Here is an 18351-nt window from a genome sequence, read left to right as displayed (position 1 = left end):
CCAGGTTCACCGTATCCCCGCATACTATGTTTTCCTATGTTCTTGCGTTGTTGCGTGAAATCAAACTACCCGAAGCGATGTTTGCAGCACTGTAGAGTCGACTGTTCCCACTTGTGATTACTCAACACGGCACTTTCCACCGATACGTCGTTTGTTTCAATTTTGTTGATAACAAGTTGATAAAATTGCGATTTGACGATTTTTGTTTTGTTTTAGGTGGGGGGGGGGAAGGACCCCTGTGACCCTCCCCCTCCCCTCTCACTGGCTGCGTCCTGAATGCAAGATTTTGTACTCTGCCACTGTTTTTGTACCCTGCCACAGTTTCTATATCCTGCTAACGTTTTTGTTTCCAGTCACTGTGTTGTACAACGCAAATTGTACCCTGCCACCGCTACTGTATGTTCCCTTTAACAGTTTATGTACCAATCAACAACTGTTTTTGTACCTTTTTATATATATCCTGCTACCGTTTTTTCCCAATCACTTGTTTTTGTACAAGGCAAATATGTTTTTCTACCCTACCACTGTTTTTGTACCCTGTCACTGTTTTTGTACCCTGCCACTGTTTTTGTACCCTGCCACTGTTTTTGTACCCTGCCACTGTTTTTGTACCCTGCCACTGTTTTTGTACCCTGCCATTGTTTTTGTACCCTGCCACTGTTTTTGTACCCTGCCACTGTTTTTGTACCCTGCCATTGTTTTTGTACCCTGCCACTGTTTTTGTACCCTGCCATTGTTTTTGTACCCTGCCACTGTTTTTGTACCCTGCCATTGTTTTTGTACCCTGCCACTGTTTTTGTACCCTGCCACTGTTTTTGTACCCTGCCATTGTTTTTGTACCCTGCCACTGTTTTTGTACCCTGCCATTGTTTTTGTACCCTGCCACTGTTTTTGTACCCTGCCACTGTTTTTGTACCCTGCCACTGTTTTTGTACCCTGCCACTGTTTTTGTACCCTGCCACTGTTTTTGTACCCTGCCACTGTTTTTGTACCCTGCCACTGTTTTTGTACCCTGCCATTGTTTTTTGTACCCTGCCACTGTTTTTGTACCCTGCCACTGTTTTTATACCCTGCCACTGTTTTTGTACCCTGCCACTGTTTTTGTACCCTGCCACTGTTTTTGTACCCTGCCACTGTTTTTGTACCCTGCCACTGTTTTTTTACCCTGCCATTGTTTTTGTACCCTGCCACTGTTTTTATACCCTGCCACTGTTTTTGTACCCTGCCACTGTTTTTGTACCCTGCCTTTGTTTTTGTACCCTGCCACTGTTTTTGTACCCTGCCACTGTTTTTGTACCCTGCCATTGTTTTTGTACCCTGCCACTGTTTTTATACCCTGCCACTGTTTTTGTACCCTGCCACTGTTTTTGTACCCTGCCATTGTTTTTTACCCTGCCACTGTTTTTATACCCTGCCACTGTTTTTGTACCCTGCCACTGCTTTTGTACCCTGCCACTGTTTTTATATCCTGCTACCGTTTTTATATCCTGCCACTGTGTTTTACAACACAGGTGGTTGTACCATGTACTTTTTTTTTACCCTGCCACCCTCTTTCATAATTGCAATCAATCTATTGAAATTTCTTGCAGTGATTCTTATTTAAAATAATTATTAATTTATATTAATAATGTAGTATTACTAATGTAGATAATTTAAACATTATTTGAGGAAATAGAAAGACAAAAATAATTGATATTGTAATATTTTATTAACAATAATGTTGCAAATTATAATATCTCTCAATCAATTAATTTAAATTGTTTGCAGTAATTTATCTGAGAAAACAAATCCTTTCATAACATTTCTTTTAGTGATTTTGTCTGAGTTGCAAATTAAAAACTATATTCTATTTTAACATAGTATATTTGACATCATTCAAGTATAAGAGTTGACACTATACTATGCAGTGTAACTATAATGTAGTATTACTAATTTAAACATTAGGAAACATAAAGACAAACATAGTTGATATTGTAATTACTCCATGTGCTTATTCTGTGCATTCTTTTTCTATTTGAGGTACTTGGATGGTAATCAAATAAGTACATTGCCAGCCAATGCATTTGCTGGTTTGGCAGCATTGGAAGGACTGTAAGTGTATTGCTTTGTTTATTACACATTTGTCTTAATTTCTTAATTAAATTACAGCTGTATTAATATTAATATCTACATTGTAGGTTTAACACAGTAAGATATTCTTATTTATTACATCATTTCAGTAATATGATCTTATACAAGAACTTTAAAACAAGTGTTAATTCATCCACCATGAATGAGTTATTTAATTTTTTGTCAGATATCAACAACTGTTTGAAATAATATTTTATTAACAATAATGTTGCAAATTATAATCTCTCTCAATCAATTAATTTAAATTGTTTGCAGTAATTTATCTGAGAAAACAAATCCTTTCATAACATACTGTAGTATATTATTTTGACATGCTTCAAGTATAAGAGTTGAAACTTATAATCATGTAGTCTAATAATGTAAACATTTTTGGCAACAGAATAAAATAATAAAATAATGAAGTCATGAAATTTAATTTTTATTTGGTTTAACTATACAAATAAAATTTTTTTTCTACTTATGATAATGAAAATTATGTATTTTTAAAATCAAATGTGATAGATATATTTATATTTCAACTGCAATTTAGAGAACAATGCTATAACTACCATAGATCCTTTATGTCAGATATTACCAATTTTTAAAGAATCTTAATATGTAATTGTTTGAAATAGTATTTTTTAATAATATTTAAAACTATTTTCTCTTTCATAATTGTAATCAATTAATTAAAATTTGTTGAGTGAGTTTGTCTAGAAATAACATTTCTTGTAGTGATTTTGTCTGAGTTACAAATTAAAAACTATATTCTTTTTAAATTAGTATATTTGACATCATTCAAGTATAAGAGTTGACACTATACTATGCAGTGTAACTATAATGTAGTATTACTAATTTAAACATTAGGAAACATAAAGAAAAACATAGTTGATATTGTGATTACTCCATGTGCTTATTCTGTGCATTCTTTTTCTATTTGAGGTACTTGGATGATAATCAAATAAGTACATTGCCAGCCAATGCATTTGCTGGTTTGGCAGCATTGGAAAGACTGTAAGTGTATTGCTTTGTTTATTACACATTTTTCTAATTTCTTAATTAAATTACAGCTGTATTAATATTAATATCTACATTGTAGGTTTAACACAGTAAGATATTCTTATTTATTACATCATTTCATAATATGATCTTATAACAAGAGCTTTAAAAAAAAATGTTAATTCATCCATCATGAATTAATTATTAATTTTTGTTGTCAGATATCAACAACTGTGTGGAATAATATTTTATTAACAATGTTGCAATTTATAATCTCTCAATCAATTAATTTAAATTGTTTGCAGTAACTTACTGCTGTGGTATATTATTTTGACATGATTCAAATATATGAGTTGACACTTACAATCATATAGTCTAATAATGAGAGTGAAATAATAAAATAATGAAGTCATGAAATTTAATTTTTATTTGATTTAACTACACAAATTAAATGTTTTTTTTTCTACTTATGATACTGTAAATTATGTATTTTTTAAATCAAATGTGATATTCAACTGCAATTTATAGAACAATGATATAACTACCATAGATCCTTTTTCTCAGATATTACAAATTTATAAAGAATATTAATCTGTAATTGTTTGAAATAATAATTTTTTAATAATAATATTTAAAATTATTTTCTCTTTCATAATTGTAATCTATTAATTAAAATTTGTTGGAGTGAGTTTGTCTAGAAATATCATTTCTTGTAGTGATTTTGTCTGAGTTACAAATTATAAACTATATTCTTTTAAACTAGTATATTTGACATCATTCAAGATAAGAGTTGACACTATACTATGCAGTGTAACTATAATGTAGTATTACTAATTTAAACATTAGGAAACATAAAGACAAACATAGTTGATATTGTAATTACTCCATGTGCGTATTCTGTGCATTCTTTTTCTATTTGAGGTACTTGAATGGTAATCAAATAAGTACATTGCCAGCCAATGCATTTGCTGGTTTGGCAGCATTGGATGTACTGTAAGTGTATTGCTTTGTTTATTACAAATTTGTCTTAATTTCTTAATTAAATTACAGCTGTATTAATATTAATATCTACATTGTAGGTTTAACACAGTAAGATATTCTTATTTATTACATCATTTCAGTAATATGATCTTATAAAAGAACTTTAAAACAAGTGTTAATTCATCCACCATGAATGAGTTATTTATTTTTTTGTCAGATATCAACAACTGTTTGAAATAATATTTTATTAACAATAATGTTGCAAATTATAATCTCTCTCAATCAATTAATTTAAATTGTTTGCAGTAATTTATCTGAGAAAACAAATCCTTTCATAACATACTGTAGTATATTATTTTGACATGCTTCAAGTATAAGAGTTGAAACTTATAACCATGTAGTCTAATAATGTAAACATTTTTGGCAACAGAATAAAATAATAAAATAATGAAGTCATGAAATTTGATTTTTATTTGATTTAACTATACAAATAAAAAAATTTTTCTACTTATGATAATGAAAATTATGTATTTTTTAAATCAAATGTGATATATATATATATTTATATTTCAACTGCAATTTAGAGAACAATGCTACCATAGATCCTTTTTGTCAGATATTACAAATTTATAAAGAATCTTAATCTGTAATTGTTTGAAATAATAATTTGTTAATAATAATATTTAAAATTATTTCCTCTTTCATAATTGTAATCAATTAATTAAAATTTGTTGGAGTGAGTTTGTCTAGAAATATCATTTCTTGTAGTGATTTTGTCTGAGTTACAAATTAAAAACTATATTCTATTTTAACATAGTATATTTGACATCATTCAAGTATAAGAGTTGACACTATACTATGCAGTGTAACTATAATGTAGTATTACTAATTTAAACATTAGGAAACATAAAGACAAACATAGTTGATATTGTGATTACTCCATGTGCTTATTCTGTGCATTCTTTTTCTATTGGAGGTGGTTGTTTAATAATCAAATAAGTACATTGCCAGCCAATGTATTTGCTGGTTTGGCAGCATTGGAAAGACTGTAAGTGTATTGCTTTGTTTATTACACATTTTTCTAATTTCTTAATTAAATTACAGCTGTATTAATATTAATATCTACATTGTAGGTTTAACACAGTAAGATATTCTTATTTATTACATCATTTCATAATATGATCTTATAACAAGAACTTTAAAAAAAAATGTTAATTCATCCATCATGAATTAATTATTAATTTTTGTTGTCAGATATCAACAACTGTGTGGAATAATATTTTATTAACAATGTTGCAATTTATAATCTCTCAATCAATTAATTTAAATTGTTTGCAGTAACTTACTGCAGTGGTATATTATTTTGACATGATTCAAATATATGAGTTGACACTTACAATCATATAGTCTAATAATGAGAGTGAAATAATAAAATAATGAAGTCATGAAATTTAATTTTTATTTGATTTAACTACACAAATTAAATGTTTTTTTTTCTACTTATGATACTGTAAATTATGTATTTTTTAAATCAAATGTGATATTCAACTGCAATTTATAGAACAATGATATAACTACCATAGATCCTTTTTCTCAGATATTACAAATTTATAAAGAATATTAATCTGTAATTGTTTGAAATAATAATTTTTTAATAATAATATTTAAAATTATTTTCTCTTTCATAATTGTAATCAATTAATTAAAATTTGTTGGAGTGAGTTTGTCTAGAAATATCATTTCTTGTAGTGATTTTGTCTGAGTTACAAATTATAAACTATATTCTTTTAAACTAGTATATTTGACATCATTCAAGATAAGAGTTGACACTATACTATGCAGTGTAACTATAATGTAGTATTACTAATTTAAACATTAGGAAACATAAAGACAAACATAGTTGATATTGTAATTACTCCATGTGCGTATTCTGTGCATTCTTTTTCTATTTGAGGTACTTGAATGGTAATCAAATAAGTACATTGCCAGCCAATGCATTTGCTGGTTTGGCAGCATTGGATGTACTGTAAGTGTATTGCTTTGTTTATTACAAATTTGTCTTAATTTCTTAATTAAATTACAGCTGTATTAATATTAATATCTACATTGTAGGTTTAACACAGTAAGATATTCTTATTTATTACATCATTTCAGTAATATGATCTTATAAAAGAACTTTAAAAAAAAAAAGTTAATTCATCCATCATGAATTAATTATTAATTTTTTTGTCAGATATCAACAACTGTTTGGAATAATATTTTATTAACAATGTTGCAATTTATAATCTCTCAATCAATTAATTTAAATTGTTTGCAGTAATTTACTGCTGTAGTATATTATTTTGACATGATTCAAATATAAGAGTTGACACTTATAATCATATAGTCTAATAATGAGAGTGAAATAATAAAATAATGAAGTCATGAAATTTAATTTTTATTTGATTTAACTATACAAATAAAAATTTTTTTCTACTTATGATAATGAAAATTATGTATTTTTTAAATAAAATGTGATATATATATATTTATATTTCAACTGCAATTTAGAGAACAATGCTACCATAGATCCTTTTTGTCAGATATTAAAAATTTATAAAGAATCTTAATCTGTAATTGTTTGAAATAATAATTTTTTAATAATAATATTTAAAATTATTTTCTCTTTCATAATTGTAATCAATTAATTAAAATTTGTTGGAGTGAGTTTGTCTAGACATAACATTTCTTGTAGTGATTTTGTCTGAGTTACAAATTAAAAACTATATTCTTTTTAAATTAGTATATTTGACATCATTCAAGTATAAGAGTTGACACTATACTATGCAGTGTAACTATAATGTAGTATTACTAATTTAAACATTAGGAAACATAAAGACAAACATAGTTGATATTGTAATTACTTCATGTGCTATATTCTGTGCATTCTTTTTCTATTTGAGGTGGTTGTATGATAATCAAATAAGTACATTGCCAGCCAATGTATTTGCTGGTTTGACAGCATTGAAACAACTGTAAGTGTATTGCTTTGTTTATTACAAATTTGTCTTAATTTCTTAATTAAATTACAGCTGTAATAATATTAATATCTACATTGTAGGTTTAACACAGTAAGATATTCTTATTTATTACATCATTTCATAATATGATCTTATAACAAGAACTTTAAAAACAAGTGTTAATTCATCCACCATGAATGAGTTATTTATTTTTTGTTTTTTGTCAGATTTCAACAACTGTTTGAAATAATATTTTATTAACAATAATGTTGCAAATTATACTCTCTCAATCAATTAATTTAAATTGTTTGCAGTAATTTATCTGAGAAAACAAATCCTTTCATAACATACTGTAGTATATTATTTTGACATGATTCAAGTATAAGAGTAATCATGATATAGTCTAATAATGTAAACATTTTAGGCAATAGAGTGAAATAATAAAATAATGAAGTCATGAAATTTAATTTTTATTTGATTTAACTATACAAATAAAATGTTTTTTTTTCTACTTATGATAATGAAAATTATGTATTTTTTAAATCAAATGTGATATATATATATTTATATTTCAACTGCAATTTAGAGAACAATGCTACCATAGATCCTTTTTGTCAGATATTACAAATTTATAAAGAATCTTAATCTGTAATTGTTTGAAATAATAATTTTTTAATAATAATATTTAAAATTATTTTCTCTTTCATAATTGTAATCAATTAATTAAAATTTGTTGGAGTGAGTTTGTCTAGAAATATCATTTCTTGTAGTGATTTTGTCTGAGTTACAAATTAAAAACTATATTCTATTTTAACATAGTATATTTGACATCATTCAAGTATAAGAGTTGACACTATACTATGCAGTGTAACTATAATGTAGTATTACTAATTTAAACATTAGGAAACATAAAGACAAACATAGTTGATATTGTGATTACTCCATGTGCTTATTCTGTGCATTCTTTTTCTATTGGAGGTGGTTGTTTAATAATCAAATAAGTACATTGCCAGCCAATGTATTTGCTGGTTTGGCAGCATTGGAAAGACTGTAAGTGTATTGCTTTGTTTATTACACATTTTTCTAATTTCTTAATTAAATTACAGCTGTATTAATATTAATATCTACATTGTAGGTTTAACACAGTAAGATATTCTTATTTATTACATCATTTCATAATATGATCTTATAACAAGAACTTTAAAAAAAAATGTTAATTCATCCATCATGAATTAATTATTAATTTTTGTTGTCAGATATCAACAACTGTGTGGAATAATATTTTATTAACAATGTTGCAATTTATAATCTCTCAATCAATTAATTTAAATTGTTTGCAGTAACTTACTGCAGTGGTATATTATTTTGACATGATTCAAATATATGAGTTGACACTTACAATCATATAGTCTAATAATGAGAGTGAAATAATAAAATAATGAAGTCATGAAATTTAATTTTTATTTGATTTAACTACACAAATTAAATGTTTTTTTTTCTACTTATGATACTGTAAATTATGTATTTTTTAAATCAAATGTGATATTCAACTGCAATTTATAGAACAATGATATAACTACCATAGATCCTTTTTCTCAGATATTACAAATTTATAAAGAATATTAATCTGTAATTGTTTGAAATAATAATTTTTTAATAATAATATTTAAAATTATTTTCTCTTTCATAATTGTAATCAATTAATTAAAATTTGTTGGAGTGAGTTTGTCTAGAAATATCATTTCTTGTAGTGATTTTGTCTGAGTTACAAATTATAAACTATATTCTTTTAAACTAGTATATTTGACATCATTCAAGATAAGAGTTGACACTATACTATGCAGTGTAACTATAATGTAGTATTACTAATTTAAACATTAGGAAACATAAAGACAAACATAGTTGATATTGTAATTACTCCATGTGCGTATTCTGTGCATTCTTTTTCTATTTGAGGTACTTGAATGGTAATCAAATAAGTACATTGCCAGCCAATGCATTTGCTGGTTTGGCAGCATTGGATGTACTGTAAGTGTATTGCTTTGTTTATTACAAATTTGTCTTAATTTCTTAATTAAATTACAGCTGTATTAATATTAATATCTACATTGTAGGTTTAACACAGTAAGATATTCTTATTTATTACATCATTTCAGTAATATGATCTTATAAAAGAACTTTAAAACAAGTGTTAATTCATCCACCATGAATGAGTTATTTATTTTTTTGTCAGATATCAACAACTGTTTGAAATAATATTTTATTAACAATAATGTTGCAAATTATAATCTCTCTCAATCAATTAATTTAAATTGTTTGCAGTAATTTATCTGAGAAAACAAATCCTTTCATAACATACTGTAGTATATTATTTTGACATGCTTCAAGTATAAGAGTTGAAACTTATAACCATGTAGTCTAATAATGTAAACAATTTTGGCAACAGAATAAAATAATAAAATAATGAAGTCATGAAATTTGATTTTTATTTGATTTAACTATACAAATAAAAAAATTTTTCTACTTATGATAATGAAAATTATGTATTTTTTAAATCAAATGTGATATATATATATATTTATATTTCAACTGCAATTTAGAGAACAATGCTACCATAGATCCTTTTTGTCAGATATTACAAATTTATAAAGAATCTTAATCTGTAATTGTTTGAAATAATAATTTGTTAATAATAATATTTAAAATTATTTCCTCTTTCATAATTGTAATCAATTAATTAAAATTTGTTGGAGTGAGTTTGTCTAGAAATATCATTTCTTGTAGTGATTTTGTCTGAGTTACAAATTAAAAACTATATTCTATTTTAACATAGTATATTTGACATCATTCAAGTATAAGAGTTGACACTATACTATGCAGTGTAACTATAATGTAGTATTACTAATTTAAACATTAGGAAACATAAAGACAAACATAGTTGATATTGTGATTACTCCATGTGCTTATTCTGTGCATTCTTTTTCTATTTGAGGTACTTGGATTATAATCAAATAAGTACATTGCCAGCCAATGCATTTGCTGGTTTGACAGCATTGAAAGTACTGTAAGTGTATTGCTTTGTTTATTACATATTTGTCTTAATTTCTTAATTAAATTACAGCTGTAATAATATTAATATCTACATTGTAGGTTTAACACAGTAAGATATTCTTATTTATTACATCATTTCATAATATGATCTTATAACAAGAACTTTAAAAAAAAAAAGTTAATTCATCCATCATGAATTAATTATTAATTTTTTTGTCAGATATCAACAACTGTTTGGAATAATATTTTATTAACAATGTTGCAATTTATAATCTCTCAATCAATTAATTTAAATTGTTTGCAGTAATTTACTGCTGTAGTATATTATTTTGACATGATTCAAATATAAGAGTTGACACTTATAATCATATAGTCTAATAATGAGAGTGAAATAATAAAATAATGAAGTCATGAAATTTAATTTTTATTTGATTTAACTATACAAATAAAAATTTTTTTCTACTTATGATAATGAAAATTATGTATTTTTTAAATAAAATGTGATATATATATATTTATATTTCAACTGCAATTTAGAGAACAATGCTACCATAGATCCTTTTTGTCAGATATTAAAAATTTATAAAGAATCTTAATCTGTAATTGTTTGAAATAATAATTTTTTAATAATAATATTTAAAATTATTTTCTCTTTCATAATTGTAATCAATTAATTAAAATTTGTTGGAGTGAGTTTGTCTAGACATAACATTTCTTGTAGTGATTTTGTCTGAGTTACAAATTAAAAACTATATTCTTTTTAAATTAGTATATTTGACATCATTCAAGTATAAGAGTTGACACTATACTATGCAGTGTAACTATAATGTAGTATTACTAATTTAAACATTAGGAAACATAAAGACAAACATAGTTGATATTGTAATTACTTCATGTGCTATATTCTGTGCATTCTTTTTCTATTTGAGGTGGTTGTATGATAATCAAATAAGTACATTGCCAGCCAATGTATTTGCTGGTTTGACAGCATTGAAACAACTGTAAGTGTATTGCTTTGTTTATTACAAATTTGTCTTAATTTCTTAATTAAATTACAGCTGTAATAATATTAATATCTACATTGTAGGTTTAACACAGTAAGATATTCTTATTTATTACATCATTTCATAATATGATCTTATAACAAGAACTTTAAAAACAAGTGTTAATTCATCCACCATGAATGAGTTATTTATTTTTTGTTTTTTGTCAGATTTCAACAACTGTTTGAAATAATATTTTATTAACAATAATGTTGCAAATTATACTCTCTCAATCAATTAATTTAAATTGTTTGCAGTAATTTATCTGAGAAAACAAATCCTTTCATAACATACTGTAGTATATTATTTTGACATGATTCAAGTATAAGAGTAATCATGATATAGTCTAATAATGTAAACATTTTAGGCAATAGAGTGAAATAATAAAATAATGAAGTCATGAAATTTAATTTTTATTTGATTTAACTATACAAATAAAATGTTTTTTTTTCTACTTATGATAATGAAAATTATGTATTTTTTAAATCAAATGTGATATATATATATTTATATTTCAACTGCAATTTAGAGAACAATGCTACCATAGATCCTTTTTGTCAGATATTACAAATTTATAAAGAATCTTAATCTGTAATTGTTTGAAATAATAATTTTTTAATAATAATATTTAAAATTATTTTCTCTTTCATAATTGTAATCAATTAATTAAAATTTGTTGGAGTGAGTTTGTCTAGAAATATCATTTCTTGTAGTGATTTTGTCTGAGTTACAAATTAAAAACTATATTCTATTTTAACATAGTATATTTGACATCATTCAAGTATAAGAGTTGACACTATACTATGCAGTGTAACTATAATGTAGTATTACTAATTTAAACATTAGGAAACATAAAGACAAACATAATTGATATTGTAATTACTCCATGCTTATTCTGTGCATTCTTTTTCTATTGGAGGTGGTTGTTTAATAATCAAATAAGTACATTGCCAGCCAATGTATTTGCTGGTTTGACAGCATTGGAAGAACTGTAAGTGTATTGCTTTGTTTATTACAAATTTGTCTTAATTTCTTAATTAAATTACAGCTGTATTAATATTAATATCTACATTGTAGGTTTAACACAGTAAGATATTCTTATTTATTACATCATTTCATAATATGATCTTATAACAAGAACTTTAAAAACAAGTGTTGATTCATCCACCATGAATGAGTTATTTATTTTTTTCTTAGATATCAACAACTGTTTGAAATAATATTTTATTAACAATGTTGCAAATTATACTCTCTCAATCAATTAATTTAAATTGTTTGCAGTAATTTATCTGAGAAAAACAAAGGTTTTCATAACATACTGTAGTATATTATTTTTACATGATTCAATTATATGAGTTGAAACTTATAATCATGCAGTCTAATAATGTAAACATTTTAGGCAACAGAGTGAAATAAGAAATATACTGTATGGATACGGGCTAAGAAAATAGGATCCCCCCTTAAATGGGCGGTCTTTCGTAAACTTCGTAACCATTTAAAAAACCTAATCTCTTATAAATATACAAATTACATTAATGGTCTCCGAGCCAAAACGAAGTCTAAGTGTTTACCTAAAGTGTTACACAGTAGTGACCTATCAGCAAATGAAGCCAAAGATAAAGCAGCTCTGTTTAACAAGCACTTTTTCTTTAATTTCTCTAAAGCTAATGTTCATGGCGGGCTACCCGACATCCCGTTACTTAATAACATGTCGTTAGGTAACATTCAAGTTGATGAATCGGATGTTCTTAACATTCTTGAAACCCTAGTGACTACTAAAGCAGTTGGTCATGACAATATGTCTCCTAGAGTTCTCAGAGAATGTGCCGCTCAAATCGTATCACCTCTCTGTTATATATTCAATATGTCACTCAATTCAGGTGTTTTTCCAAAAGACTGGCTAAAAGCCAATGTTGTACCTGTGTTTAAAAAAGGTGATAGACAGCAGATTTCAAATTATAGACCAATTTCGTTATTATGTACTGCCAGTAAGGTCATGGAACGTGCTGTTTTTAATCTTGTTTTTCCTATTATTAAGGATAAGTTACATTTTCTACAGCATGGTTTCATTAAAGGCCGCTCTACAGTTACTCAACTGTTGACTGTGTTTCATAATGCCAGTTCAATTCTGGATAGCGCTGGGCAAGTTGATATGATCTACCTTGATTTTGCAAAAGCATTTGACAGTGTATCTCACAAACTCCTTTTGCATAAACTACGCTCGTTTGGGTTTCACTCCCATCTCCATGATTGGTTTAAGGCGTACCTCTCGAACAGAGAACAACGTGTTGTGATTGAAGGCGTCTGCTCCGATTGGTTACCAGTCATATCAGGCGTCCCACAGGGGTCCATAATGGGTACCCCTGCTATTCTTGTTATACATTAATGACTTGCCAGGCTCTACCACGAATTCTACTGTATTTGCAGATGATGCCAAGTGAATAAAATATAATAAAATAAATAAAATAATGAAGTCATGAAATTTAACTACACAAATTAAATGTTTTTTTTTCTACTTATGATACTGTAAATTATGTATTTTTTAAATCAAATATGATATATATATATTTATATTTCAACTGCAATTTATAGAACAATAATATTAATATCTACATTGTAGGTTTAACACAGTAAGATATTCTTATTTATTACATCATTTCAGTAATATGATCTTATACAAGAACTTTAAAACAAGTGTTAATTCATCCACCATGAATGAGTTATTTATTTTTTTGTCAGATATCAACAACTGTTTGAAATAATATTTTATTAACAATAATGTTGCAAATTATAATCTCTCCCAATCAATTAATTTAAATTGTTTGCAGTAATTTATCTGAGAAAACAAATCCTTTTATAACATACTGTAGTATATTATTTTGACATGCTTCAAGTATAAGAGTTGAAACTTATAATCATGTAGTCTAATAATGTAAACATTTTTGGCAACAGAATAAAATAATGAAGTCATGAAATTTAATTCTTATTTAATATATCTATACAAATAAAATTTTATTATTTTTAAAATTTTTCGACTTTTGATAATAAAAATTATATATTTTTTAATAATGTGATGCATTACTCAATATCTGTTGTCTATTATTAATTTATCTTTCAACAGGGCTTTAGATAACAATGCTATAACTACCATAGATCCTGATGCATTCTCTCCTTTTGCTTTATCACTTTCACATTTGTAAGTAGCACTATAATTTATATACAGATGACTACTTATGATTATTTGGTTTTCATTTGATTTTTGTCTGATTTGATTGCAATTAACAAAAGATGATAATTTAATAAATACTTTACAGTAGCTTTGCGTGTTTGTACTTTATACTAAGTAGACCTACATTTTGAGAATACCTTGAGTACTTCTCATGTGCGGTGGCATCTGTAAGTTAACACTATAGTTCATATTTCATATGCAGTTGCATTCATGCATGAACTGTATGATTATTTGGTTTTCATTTTATGAATTGATTTCGATTAAAAAAGTTTAAGATGTAATTGATGAAATAATATTAAATAACATTGTAGTTTTCAAAATGTTTATTTATGAGTATTTCTGTGTACAGAACAAAAGGTTTATTCATAACTGTTTTTTTACACAGTAAAAAATTTGAAACATAGTTTAAATTGGATTATATTATATTATACCTACTACAATCATTTAACATTCTACTCTACTTTAATTATTTTCTAAAATCTCCTTTAATTATCAAATTTAAAACAACTTAAACTACATCAAATAACAATGAGAAACAGACAAGGACAACCAGAATAGGTACAAGGACCATGAAAGTCATCAGACTTATTTTCAAGGGTTTTCGTAAAAATAAGCAAATTAAGAAAATGCTAATGTACGGCGTATCAAAGGAAAACAAAGGGAATAAAAAGTGTGAAAAAAAAATAATGAGTTAAAAATCTAAAGAAGAAATTGAATTTACTAATTAGTAATTTAAATCAAAATGAGGAAATTTATTCTTATTCTATTTTTGTTTTTCGTCTATTACTTTTTTAGATATTTAAGGGGTAACAACTTACAGGTGTACAGAGATAGGACGTTTGAAGAATTAACAAACCTAGAAGAATTGTAAGTAATGATAGACCTGCATATACGCCATGACAAATATTATTGTTGTAGTTACAAATGCTGTATTATTTATTTTATTTTTATTATATTGTATAGCTATCAGATATATAGGTGGTAATTCTTCTGCTACAGTGGCTATTTTGTGAACCAGTACACCGGTGTAACCCTCTACTCATCCCAAATTGAATTCAGAGTGCAGATAGACAAACTATGTACACTTGACCTACAGTTTATAGTCCTAATTACCCAAGAAGATTTGTTCCACCAGCAGAACTAGGAGTTGGCCTGTACCTATAACGATAATTGGTGGCTCTTACTTGGCCATTTGACACTCTAGTCTTCATAATATATTGAAATTATTTATTGCAACTATAATTTATTGGTGGCACTGGTTCACAGGTATGTTATCATTGGTAAAAAACAGTGTCACATCTGTTGACCTCATCTCATTCTGAAATTGTCATGTGTTAGCTGGATTCAAATTAAATGAATAAAAATAGTTTTCTTTGAAATTCAACCAAATTTCCAAGTTATTCCTAATAAGCATGAAATAATAAGTCGTACGTATGAGATAATAATAAGTTGTACATAGGCATACAAGATAATGAAATGTACGTACAAGAAAGTCATACATACAAGATAATGTGTTGTATGTGCGGGAGATGTTGACTATATTTGTTTTCCATGATATATCCATGGGGCTTCATATCACGACAATCCTGTTTAAAGTAGTTTTTAAACTGTTTTTGATAATGTTTACTGTAAGTTTTTAGAGGTTTACTATGTACAATATTTTAATGTATTCTCACAACATTTATTTTCCAAAAGCTGAAATCACTAAACTTATTAACTATTTACAATTAATTTAACAGGTACTCGGATTTCTCTCGCCTGTGTTGTCTTGTTGGCGTCATTGATGATTGCAAACCCGTTGATGCTTTTGCTTCTTGTGAAGATCTACTAAAAAGTGAACATCTCCGTGTTTTAATGATGATAATTGGAATATCTTCCGTCATTGGTAATTCAGTTGTCATCATATCTCGACGATTGAAAAAGGACAACACAGGTAACAATAACAATGTTAACAAAGTTCAAACCATTCTTATAACTAACCTTGCCGCATCTGACATGCTGATGGCAGTCTATCTGATCATCATTTCAAGTGCAGACATACATTACAGAGGAAGGTATTCTGAAGTTGCAAGAGAGTGGAAGAACAGTTTCCTTTGCAGCTTTGCCGGGGCTATTTCTACACTCTCTGGGCAATGCTCAGTGTTCACACTGATGATGCTGAGCATTGACCGTGCTGTTAACATTGTGAATCCATTCAGTACAAATCGTCTCAATAGTAAAAAGTGTAAAATTATAATCGCATTCGCATGGTTGTTCTGGATTGTCCTGAGTTTTCTTCCAGCAGTAAACAAACTAAAATTTGCTGAAATATCGTACTTTAGTGATAACTATTACGGAAAAGAAAGTGTGTGCCTGGCATTACCTCTAACCAGAAGTCGGTGGCCAGGTTGGGAGTATGCTATAACCATTTTTGTTGCATTTAATGGCATCGGATTTGTCGTAATTGCAGTGAGTTACCTCACGATTTTCTTATCCGTTAAGAGATCGGGGGCCACTGTAAACAGAAGGCAGATGAGAAAGGAGCAACTAAAAATGGCGAGAAAACTCGGATTGATAGTTTTCACTGATTTCTGTTGCTGGGGTCCGATTATAGTAATGGCAATTGGTTCCGAGATGGATTGGATGAGAATTCCTGATGACATATATGTTTGGGCAGCGACATTCATCATCCCTATAAACTCCTCAGTCAATCCGTATCTTTACACAATCGTCTATATGTTTAAATGCAAAGTACGTCGGCAACCGGCAGTTACACAAATTCCACTTAGGCCTATGTGATTTGTTAATCCCATGTGTGATTCGTTGATCCCATGTGTGATTGATTAACACCATATGTGATGTAAATTCTATGTGTGCTTTTTATAATTTATTTAATGCTTAAATCAAAGTTTAATTGTTGGTGTAATTATTACTTTGTTATATAACTTGCTTTAATCAGGGAAGAGTGCTTTAATCATGAAACCAAAAAACTTATTTATACAAAAGAAAATCTGAAAAAAAAAATGAACTTTTAACTTGTCATTATTTTATTATATTCCACAATATATAATAAATATTAGTATATTCTGTTCGATAGTAACAGACATCGAGTAACAATTTAGTATACACGTAAATATTATTTACTATAGTTTTAGACGTGGAATGTTACTCATATATTTTGTATTCTACAATACATTCTAAATACATTTTTAATTTCTAATATCATTCAACTTAATGTATTCTTGGGCATAATGTGCAAGGATTCGATGACCGGAATTGTATGATACACCGTGATTGGGCAACACAAAATAAATTAATTTGATGATGCTTTTCAACAAGCGTAATTGATTTGCATAATTGATGTGTGCAGTTTGAACGAAATGAGCATAACATATTTACTTAAATCAAATTTTTTTTCTGCCATAAGTCTTCAAGAATTGTTTCTTTTTACATAGCGCCACTTGCAGCAAGTGGTTAAGAAGATGATTTAATTTCAGCTCAAGTATAGTATGACACGCCATGTGTGACAAACTTTTTATGAATATTAAGCCGAATCTTAATCACCATCTAGAATCTAGTCTGAGAAGAAGCATAGGAAAATAGTTACCACAAAATAATATAATATTTAAAGAAATTTAGTACAATTAACTTACTTATTTATATACCTTTTATATATAATATATTAAAATGAATTCATAAAGCATATTATATACAGAACATGTATTTATATTTAATAGATTTACTTTAATATTTATTACAGACTTTTTGATCCTCAACTTAACTTGTGTTCACACATATAGTCAGTGACACTCTAATGTGAAATGGATTTTGCGTTTTTATTAAGTGAATAATGTTTTAGCTTTAATATACTAGTAAATCGACATGGTTATAATTAAACTACACCTTTTACTTGCGGGCACTGCAAATAAAAAATCTAAATGAAAATTTCCTCAATCTTCAA

The 18351-nt window shown here is 27.2% G+C and overlaps 2 protein-coding genes across 2 annotated transcripts in view; one reads left to right on the top strand and one right to left on the bottom strand.

Annotated features, from left to right (window-relative positions):
• The window catches only part of LOC144848701 (V-type proton ATPase subunit C 1-B-like), a 70117-nt gene that overhangs the window by 7068 nt on the left and 44698 nt on the right, over positions 1 to 18351 (bottom strand). The gene's annotated exons all lie outside the window — the stretch shown is intronic.
• Positions 1985 to 18323, top strand: LOC144848193 (G-protein coupled receptor GRL101-like). The gene is made up of 5 exons (XM_078704905.1): positions 1985 to 2091; positions 10081 to 10152; positions 14304 to 14378; positions 15207 to 15278; positions 16151 to 18323. The coding sequence occupies exons 1-5, from the start codon at positions 1985 to 1987 to the stop codon at positions 17187 to 17189; spliced, it is 1365 nt and encodes a 454-aa protein (XP_078561031.1). The 3' UTR covers positions 17190 to 18323.

The sequence above is a fragment of the Antedon bifida genome, chromosome 7 (genome assembly GCF_963402885.1).
Source record: "Antedon bifida chromosome 7, ecAntBifi1.1, whole genome shotgun sequence".
NCBI classification, from domain to species: domain Eukaryota; kingdom Metazoa; phylum Echinodermata; class Crinoidea; order Comatulida; family Antedonidae; genus Antedon; species Antedon bifida.
The sequence above is the reverse complement of the archived record's forward strand: the minus strand, read 5'-3'. Positions and strand labels throughout refer to the sequence as shown.

What these genes read in the sequence shown, in the direction of transcription:
- LOC144848193 (XM_078704905.1), top strand. Translation starts at nt 1,985, where the DNA reads ATGTGCTTATTCTGTGCATTCTTTTTCTATTTGAGGTACTTGGATGGT. An exon ending in TTGGCAGCATTGGAAGGACT is followed by an intron (nt 2,092 to 10,080) that starts GTAAGTGTATTG and finishes TTTCTATTTGAG; the next exon opens with GTACTTGGATTATAATCAAA. An exon ending in GCTTTATCACTTTCACATTT is followed by an intron (nt 14,379 to 15,206) that starts GTAAGTAGCACT and finishes TTACTTTTTTAG; the next exon opens with ATATTTAAGGGGTAACAACT.